This window comes from Nanorana parkeri, unplaced genomic scaffold, assembly GCF_000935625.1.
Source record: "Nanorana parkeri isolate BGI_ZX_2015 unplaced genomic scaffold, ASM93562v1 scaffold1404, whole genome shotgun sequence".
In the NCBI taxonomy this organism is placed as follows: Eukaryota; Metazoa; Chordata; class Amphibia; order Anura; family Dicroglossidae; genus Nanorana; species Nanorana parkeri.
In genome coordinates, this window is record NW_017307672.1 from 217,572 (window position 1) to 228,159 (window position 10,588).

General features: G+C 38.6%; 1 protein-coding gene across 1 annotated transcript in view; it reads left to right on the top strand.

Annotated features, from left to right (window-relative positions):
- The window catches only part of SCARF2 (scavenger receptor class F member 2), a 160,421-nt gene that overhangs the window by 73,693 nt on the left and 76,140 nt on the right, over positions 1-10,588 (top strand). The window contains exon 3 of the mRNA XM_018569822.1: positions 6,461-6,562. Coding sequence (XP_018425324.1) covers positions 6,461-6,562 — 102 coding nt within the window. The remainder of the gene's footprint in view (positions 1-6,460; positions 6,563-10,588) is intronic.

Sequence of the window (10,588 nt, forward strand, 5' to 3'; positions counted from 1 at the left end):
AATAGAAACACCAGTTCAATTGCTTGGTAACACAAATATCTAATCAGCTAATCACATGGCAGTAACTCAATACATTTAGGCATGTAGACATGGTCAAGATGGCCTGCTGGAGTTCAAACCGAGCATCAGAATGGGCAAGATAGGTGATTTAAGTGACTTTGAACATGGCATGGTTGTTGGTGCCAGGCGGGCTGGTTTGAGTATTTCAGCAACTGCTGATATACTATGATTTTCACACACAACCATCTGTAGAGTTTACAGAGAATGGTCTGAAAAAGAGAAAATATCCAGTGAGCGGCAGCTCTCTGGGCAATAATAACTTGTTGATGCCAGAAGTCAGAGGAGAATGGCCAGACTGGTTCAAGCTGATAGAAAGGCAACAATAACTCAAATAACCACTCGTTACATCTGAGGTATGCAGAAAAGCATACAATTCACAACACATTGAGCCTTGAAGCAGACAGCCTACAGCCACAGAAGACCACACCGAATGCCACCTTTGTCAGCTAAGAACAGGAAACTGAGGCTACAGTTTGCAAGGGCTCACCAAACCTGTAAAATAGAAGCTTGGGAAAACATTGCCTGGTCTGATGAGTCTCCATTTCTGTTGTGACATTCAGATGGTCGGGTCAGAATTTGATGTAAACAACATGAAACCATGGATCCATCCTTCCTTGAATCAACGATTCAGGCTGGTGGAGCTTCGCATCGTGAATGTGCAGCCGACAAATCTGCAACAATTGTGTGTTGCTATCATGTCAGTATGGACCAAACTCTCTAAGGAATGTTTCCATTACCTTGTTGAATCAATGCCACGAAGAATTAAACTTCAAAGAGTTTAGCTTTGTGACATGATAAATTATCCTGGTGGAAGTAGCCATCAGAAGAGGGGGCTCAAAGGGTGCCAAGAAAATATCCCTCACACCATTACACCACCATCACCACCTGAACCATTGATACAAGGCAGGATGGATCCATGCAAATTCTTACCCGACCATCCGAATGTCACAGCAGAAATTGAGACCCATCAGACCAGGCAATGTTGTTCCAATCTTCTATTGTCCAATTTTGGTGAGTCCATGTAGCCTCAGTTTCCTGTTCTTACCTGACAGGAGTGGCACCCAGTGTGGTCTTCTGCTACTGTAGCCCATCTGCTTCAAGGTTTAATGTGTTGTGTGTGTTGATGCTCTTCTGCATACCTCAGTTGTAACGAGTGGTTACTTGAGTTACTGTTGCCTTTCAGCGTAAACCATTCGGGCCATTTTCCTCTGAAACCTGGCATTAACAGAGTATTTTTGCCCACAGAACTGCTGTTCACTGAATATTTTCTTTTTTTAAGACCATTCTGCGTAAACCCTAGAGATGGTTGTGTATGAAAATCCCAGGAGATCAGCAGTGTCTGAACTATTAAGACCAGCCCATGTGGCACCATCAACCATGCCAAAGTCCCTTGAATCATCTTTTCTCATTCTGATGCTTGGTTAGAACTTCAGCAGATCATCTTGGCCATGTCTACATACCTAAATTGCTGCCATATTGGCTCATTAGATATTTGTGTTGACAAGCAGTGGAACAGGTGTACCTAATAAAGTAGCCAGTGAGTGTATTTTTTATTTATTGATTTTTGCATAGAATTATTTATTCTGGGCAAGACTTAAAAAACATTATTTAAAAAAATATGTTTTATGCGGTCAAAATATGAAATATTGCATATTTAATTTTAAATTTAATTTTTGTATTCTACTTTTGAGCCAGCATGTAGAGTTTTAGGCTCCTTTGATCTTTTTCAGACTTTCGCTTATATAGGTAGGCACACTGTTTACAGAACCCCATATTTCAAGCTGACAGTTGCATACACAATTGTAAGGTTTATGAGCAGTGTTTTATTCCTTATTAGACAGTTCAATATGTAGGTTAAATCTACAAAGGGAGACAAAAGGCAGACAGTTACCTCTGTTCTGGCTCTTTAGCTAACCCATAAGGCTCTGGGAATATTTTGCCATGGGTTAAATGTAGTGATGTAAAGTAAAATAGTCTGCGCTTCTGGAACTAGCTAAAATGAAATAAAATTGAACCCTAAAGAAGCTAAGAATAAAAGGAAGAAAACTCCTTAGATTAAACGAAAAGGATTAAATCAAAGCGCTAAAGGTGTAAACCATGAAGGTAATGCTGAATACAATCAAGTATTTAAGTGAAAAATCGAGTGATCCAGTAGAAATAATAAGTAAACCGGGGATGGTAATTTTAACCCCAGCCTGAAATGAGGTTAAATATCACTAAAAATCTTCAATACAATTCTTAGATAAAATTATATCAAAGAAACGAATTAGTGTCAAAAAGAACTGTGAGAAACGAAAAAAACAGAACTAGTGACAGTAACAAATGTGAAACAAAGTGGTAATAAAGTGTTACATTAAGTCAACAGTCAAAAATATGTAACGAAGATCGTGGTAGCCTTTCAGAGTCAATCAGCAATAGATAACAATTCATAAGCTGTTCTCCAAACAGCACTCTTTCAATGAAGATGTCAAATCGGCGAAAAAACAATATTCAGTGGATGATAATTTAAAAGCCGGGGGAGACAAACACAAATAATCGTTGGTCTATTTCGGTTGCAGTCCGACGGCCCCCCTTATGGATGGGTACTCACCCCAATGTAGTCGGTAAACGGCTTTTTTGGTGAGCGGCACTTTGGTGTATAATCCTGCTCCAATTTAAAGTCGATTGTTCCCGCTTTGAGACCTGGCAGGAAGAGAGTTTTCTAAAAAAACATCCGGCATATACAGCTCTGGAACCGTTTAAAAAACTCCTCGTGTGCAAAATTAATCTACCTTCATGACGCGTTTCATCATGTGACTTTCTCAAAAAAAGGTAGATGTCAATCATCTACCTTTTTGTTAGATGTCAATCATCTACTTTTTTTTAGATGTCAATCATCTACCTTTTTGTTAGATGTCAATCATCTACTTTTTTTTAGATGTCAATCATCTACCTTTTTGTTAGATGTCAATCATCTACTTTTTCTTAGATGTCAATCATCTACCTTTTTTTGAGAAAGTCACATGATGAAACGCGTCATGAAGGTAGATTAATTTTGCACACGAGGAGTTTTTTAAACGGTTCCAGAGCTGTATATGCCGGCCGTTTTTTTAGATTGTATATGTGAGTTACTATTTTTTTAATAAATCTGAATGCTTTTATCTTACTGCACCATGAGAGCTCTCTCTTTTTTTCTAAATTCCTAAAAAACCTTGGGGCTCCTGAGAGAAGGTCCGCCGACAGCGCACTTAAGAGAATTAATCACTGTGTTTGTGGAACACCTCCAGCGCTGCAAGGAAGAAAACTCTCTTCCTGTTTTGACATTAATTTGTTTCTTTGATATAATTTTATCTAAGAATTTTATTGAGGATTTTTATTTATATTTATAATTAATTTAACCTCATTTCAGGCTGGGGTTAAAACTACCATCCCCGGTTTACTTATTATTTCCACTGGATCACTCGATTTTTCACTTAAATACTTGATTGTATTCAGCATTACCTTCATGGTTTACACCTTTAGCTCTTTGATTTAAATGTAGTGATGCACCGATACCAGTTTTTCGGTATCGAGTATGAGTACCGATATTTATCTTTCGGTACTTGCCAATACTGGTACTTCCGCTAGCATTGAGCTGGCTTCCCAGTCAATTAGGAAGCAGAGCGGCGTGTCATTACCTGAAGCCCGGCTTACTAATTGGCCAGGAAGCCAGCTCCATGTTCCCTCACGGCACTGCCGGTGAGAGGAAATCTCCCTCTGACCGGAAATTCCAGTAACCAGTAACAGGAATATCTGAGAAAATATCAGAGCATTTGGGCAACTACGAGTACTCAATTACTCTGTATCAGCACTGATACTAGTACCAGTATCGGTGCATCTCAAGTTAAATGTTTATTTGTAAAATAAAGATTGTTTAGATAGTTTATAAGCAACTTAAGTTAAATTAACATACAATTATTTTAGCTTCCCTTTAAAGTAAGAAGTAATTTTACTTAGAAACTAAGAGCTCCATCTAGGGACTTATCTACAAATCAAGAGATGAAAGAAGAGATATGTAAAAATGTGATATCAAACACAGGTTTAAAACAAACACTGTAGTAATAACTGAAAATATGCACTGAATAAAATGTGCAATGATTTCCCCTTTAATAGTAATACATTCTGCAGTGTCTCAGGATATTTTATAATACCAAGATCTTACATTAAAAATGATGGATTGCATTGGTTATTACAAGTTTTGAGTGTAAATATAATGTAATTGGTCAACACAACTTACCACCATCCAGTGCGTCCCTGCACCTGATTAGGAGGAGTTGGCTACCTCCAGGTACACCTGCATGCAATTTATCGACTGCATTAATATGCTCACACTTGGAGACTCGTATACATAGAGTTAGGGCCACACTTTGCAGAGGTGCCTTGGCGCGGCGGTGTGGCTTCTACATATTTTTGGCCAAAAATTTGTGCAACTAAAACCTCTGATTTTAACGCATACTGTTGACAGGGCAATTTGTTTGGTTGCAGGCTAGCTGGCAGGTGAAGCTGGTGATTTTTTTGTGCTTTGTATTACCACCATCCCTGCCATACAAACATAAACATATAAACTTTTGTTTTTAGGTTGCTGTGATTAATTGAATCACTCTTGTGTTCAAAAGATTCTTTTGAAAAGAGTTAAAAGAATCCAAAGCACAAGGAGCTTTTTATCTTTTTTTTATTGCGCCTATAAATCAAAATTGTGATCAAACACTGCATGAAAGTAGTTGCGATTATTAAGAAATATGTATGTGTATGTGCAGTGTTAGTCTCATTTGATGCATTCTTTGAAATCTAAGCTTTATTAAAATATGTGCACCTCTTTAGAGCACCAATTGATTAGGTTCACGTACTCCTAAAGTGATTCTGTCACTGAAGTTTTCATTTGAAATGGCCAATGCAAAAGATGGTCAAGAATACGTACCTCTCATTACCTTATTTAGTGCCCAAAGAATATTAATCATCGAACACTTCTGGGTATCAGATGCTTGGTCCACCACCATGCACTGTGATTCCACTTGCCTACCGCTACATCTCTACAGGACAAAATAGAGATGGAGGAGCTGGCGGGTGAACATACAGTACGCCAAAGGTGGCCGGACATCTGACATACCCGTAAGTGTCCCTTAGCTCTTTAAGAGAGTGAAGATCTAAGTCACCTCCTGCCCAAAAGGTAAGTATTATTGATCTTCTTTTGTAGGACTTGGTTTATTAATACACACCTTCACATAAACATGTTGTATGTAAAGAAGGGGAGGGGAATTGCAATGATGCGTTGTAAATTATAAATTAGTTTATACTTTTTTCCATTTTTAACAAAATAATGTTAAAGGTAAACTCCACTTTTTTTTTAAAAGAAATAATACATGCGCACAACTTCATAAAAGAACAAAAATGTGCATTTATTATTTTTTTGCATTCAAGTCAGTAAAGCATTGCAACCACAATCAGTGGATCGCAGTTGCAATGCTCTGACTACTGCAAATTCCCATCCCTGTACATTCTCAGGTAAAGACATTCAGTAACATGGATGGGAGGATGTCACTGCTCTTGTATTCCAATGACAACTACAAGTCCCTCTGCCACTGTGCCTAATGACACGAACTGACAGCGGGTCCCAGCAGCTAAATCAACGGGTGCGCAAACTAGAGTGTACACAAATCAGTTAAAGCATCAGAATTCAAAGTTTGTTTTGCCTGCCTATTCACACCAGCCTGGTCCACTGCAGTGCATAGTATTGCATAGACATTAAAGTGTGTTACATTGCCTGGTAACCTGTGCTGCAATGCAGGTGCATTGGGAAGGTGCGTTGGGGTGCCTTTCAGAATTACTGTGCATTGCACAGGCACAGTGCCACAGCACATTGGTGTGGATGAGCCCTAAGAAATGGCTGTCCAACTTCCAAAATACTTCTCTCCTGGGTCCACTGGACTCTCACTATTGCTTTTACGTTTGATTCTCATTTAATGACAGTTCTTTTGTGAAGCAGAGGAGCTACAGCAATAGCACTGGCTATCCATATTGCACTGGCTCTCATTAGTACAGTGAAACCTAATTAGTTGATATAGACTACTGGACTTTGCAGCTTGCTCCTTACATTGTTTATAGAATAAGCCAATATACATTATTGGGAGAGGACGAGGGGACAGTAGTGGCAACCTATATACAGCTGCACAAGGTGTTTGGGCAATTCCTTTTTTTATCTGTACATAAATACCTAATTCCCAGTGAGCTACAGACCACTATGTTTTGATTTATACTTCTTATTTCACTTATTAATATATTTGATTGTTTTCTTTGTTTTATCATTTCCACACTAATCATATTTTCTTTTGTACTTAAATTGTTATATTTTGTATGATTTATGTAATATTGTTTTACTTCTTAGCTATTTGTGAAGGCAACTTTACGTGCAAGGAAAATGAGGTCTGTGTCAGGCCCAATGAGTGCCGTTGTCGTCATGGATACTTTGGTGCCAATTGTGAAACAAGTAGGTATTGTTTTTAATTATATTGAAACTTAAACGTTTCATCTACTGTTTATATTTGTTTTACAATATGTGTTCTATTGTTCATTGTATATCCTTTTCACATATTTATTTGCAGGAATGTACAGGCCCCCTTTAATCCCAAATATCTTATTATATCAGCATTTATAGCAGAACGCATGGTTGTGATGTTACTATAGCTAAAGAAAATAGAGTAAAATTACATCTTTTCTTATTTTCATAATTATATAAAATTGTATATATGTGAACAAAACGTGAGGTTCCATTCACAAAGCTTTAACACAAAAATAAGATTTTTTTATTTTAGCCATGTGACTGTCATTTTCAAATGTCATTTTAAAAAAAAGTATCCTTATCCTAGTGTGTTAGCTATGTGAATTGAGCCTACGCTCTCTAATATGAAAGGATAACAATTCATTACAAAGCTTAATGGGCCTTAAACTAATGATGTACCATATTATTTTTACTATGTTTCTATATGGCTTGAACAGAGGGAGACATGTTATATGCCACAATGATTTTCTGTGAACTATCATCCCTGGCATATCTCCAAATCAAAGGAATTTTACAAAGACTCACCATTCCCACTTTTCACTTAAATTTAAAATTTGACGGGACAGCTCCTCTATCTCACAGAAAGAAATTTCCTTGCTACTAAATGTTCCTCGGTCAACTGTTAGTGGTATTATAACAAAGCCAAAGCATTTGGGAAGAACAGCAACTTAGCCACAAAGTGGTAGGCCATGTAAAATGACAGAGCGGGGTCAGCACAAGTCACCAACTGTCTGCAGAGTCATTAGCTTCAGAACTCCAAACTTCGCGTGGCCTTCAGATTGGCACAACAGTGTGAAGAGAGCTTCATGGAATGGGTTTCCATGTCCGAGCAGCTGCATCCAAGCCTTACATCACCAAGTCCAATGCAAAGTGTCGGATGCAGTAGTGTAAAGCACACCGCCACTGGACTCTAGAGAAGTAGAGACGTGTTCTCTGGAGTGACAAATCACGCTTCTCTGTCTGGCAATCCGAAGGATGTGTCTGGGTTTGGTGGTTGCCAGGAGAACGGTACTTCTCTGACTGCATTGTGCCAAGTGTAAAGTTTGGTGGAGGGGGGATTATGGTATGGAGTTGTTTTTCAGGGGTTGGGCTTGGCCAGGCCTTCTCGTCCAACATCAGTACCTGACCTCACAAATGGGCTTCCGGAAGAATGGTCAAACATTCCCATAGACACACTCCTAAACCTTGTGGACACCTTCCCAGAAGAGTTGAAGCTGTCATAGCGACAAAGAGTGGGCCAACTCAATATTGAACCCTACGCACTAAGACGGGGATGCCTTTAAAGTTCATGTGGTTGTAAAGGCAGGCGTCCCTATACTTTTGGTAATATAGTGTATATAAAAAACCATGTATCCTGATTGATTTGGGTTTACCTCTCCTTTTATCTCAACTATGGAATAGGGGACAGGTGTAAGTGGAGGTGGCTTTAGGAGCAGTGGCATGTAATAGATTGTAGAACACATGCAGGCCAGACAGTATTAAGGTACACCCTTATATTTATTAATTTGCACTAAATAATGTAACAGTGTAATTTCAAGCACATTTTATCCACTTTTAAACATAAGAGAAACCATATAAACTCTTCAAAAATGTTTCTAAGAAGAATTTCCTACTTTCCGCTCCCCTTCCACTGGCTGCTTCTCCCCCTGCCGCTATTAACAGGAATTAACGGCTGTCAAAATGACAACCGGGAATTGCTATGTATGACATAGCACAATATGTGACCCTGCATAGGACCTTAGAAAGAAACATTAAAAAAGAGTTTGCAACATTATTATTTAAACGTTTGCTTTTTAATTTACCCACTGGTGGTGTGCACTATACTTCCAAGATGGTAATAATGTATGGGTTTACAACTATTTTAAGTTCGCAATTTTCAGAATTTATGGTGGGTTCAACTAACAACCTGTGAACCGAACCCAGACACATTTGCTCATCCTAGTCTTAAGTATTGGTTCTCCTTGTCTCAGCCACCACCTCTCTACATATATAAACTTTGAGATGGTTTCTTAGTCACTCCATTGCTTTTAACAGTATTGTTAGACTCATTATACTCAAGCATATTTGTGCTCTGCAGAGCTCCTGATTCTGTTGGCATGAATAACTATCTTGCAGCTGCCTTCTCTTTTATGTTCAAAAGTCAGCATGACTGAAAAAGAACTTCTAATCCCCTTTTGCATCTGTTTCCCAGACTGACATAACTCTGGAATGTAACTGGAGTATTATATTTTCTCTAGGTTGTGTTATTTGGATTGTCTGTGACTTCCTCCTTTTACCCATTCATAAAGTGCACACATGACAGCCACTCGGGTCTTGCTTACTTTATAAAGATCACCTGAAACTCTAGTTTATGTTCAGGCCATACCCTTCTGGACTCTCTTAACATATGACTCTGTGGTTCTGATTGGCCCCTTACCTATCACCTGCTTTGCCACCATGTTGGCCATTTCATTTGAAGGGCAGCTTCATGGACACAGTACCACTTAAATGCTTAGTACACAAGCTGAGGTCTATGGGCATAGATGAAATGGTGTATACATGGATAGAGAACTGGCTACAGGAAGATGTCCGGACAGTATTTATAAATAGCTAGTTTTCAGATTGGTCTATGGTTGAGAGTGGCGTGCCTCAGGGTTCTTTGCTAGGCCCAATACTGTTTAACCTGTTTATTAACGATATTGGGGAAGGTGTTAATAGCCATGTCTCAGTGTTTGCAGATGATACTAAAATTGGGAGGGTAATAGACACGGACGTAGACACTATAGTATTGCAGTGGGACCTGGATAAAATAGGGGAGTGGGCAACTACATGGCAGATGAGGTTTAATGTTTAACCAAATTTAAACTTGTTCACGCTAGAAGTGAGAAGACTAGGAGGAGACATGATTTTGATGTACAAAATGTTTAGTGGTGATGGCAACATCTGCAATAAACTTTTTACAGTAAACTCAGTAACAAGGACTAGAGGCCACCACCTAAAACTGGTGGAGAAAAGATTTAACCTCAAGGGGCGTAGGGACTTTTTTTCAGTTAGAGCGGTTAAAATCTGGAACTCGCTGCCACAAGCAGTGGTATCAGCAGAGAGTATTGAACTATTCAAAAAGCATTTAGATACCTTCCTCAGAGACCATAACATACAGGGTACAGGTACCCAGTAAAAACTAGACCACACAGGGACTCATACACAGACACACAAAAGTTAAACTTGATGGACCTGTGTCTTTATTCAACCTCAAATAATATGTAACTATGGTCCACTAGGGAGGCCCGGGAGGCTGAGACCCAGCCAACATGTGTGTATAATTTCATCTGCCTGTATATCTATATCGACAGATTGTTTTGAAATCGTTTAAAATTAAGGTCTGTTTATTTTTTTCATCATGTGTTAAGTTTAATTTGCTCAAGTTTATTATTGTGCTACTTTAGTTATATATGTGGTTTAATATTGGACCATCATGAATCACTTGATGACCGGGGTGTTAAACCCCCCTTGCTGTCCAGGCCATTTTCAGTGTTGCGTTTCTTTGAATGACATTTATTCCGTCATGTAACGCTGTACTGAAATTAATTTTATAAAAAATTTTTGGGACAGATAGAGCTTTCTTTTGGTGGCATTTAATCACCACTGTATGTTTTATTTTTTACTATATAACAAAAACAGTACCGAAAATTTTGATTATGTTATAAAATATTTATTTTTACCGAAACTGTTGGTAAAATAAAAAAGATTTGGTCACGTCGGTTACATAGACACAAAACATGTCAAGCTTTAAAACTGCGCATGCACGCAAAATCACAAAAAATTACCATATCCAAAATTGGCCATAGGCGATGCTTTAAAATCATCAGTTTAGTGTTAACAGTGATTGATGGCCCTAGAATTTTGTGCTGACAGTGCTGCTGTGCTGGTCCCGAGCTTCCCCCGGGTACAGCGGAGCTCGGGATCGGCGCGCGG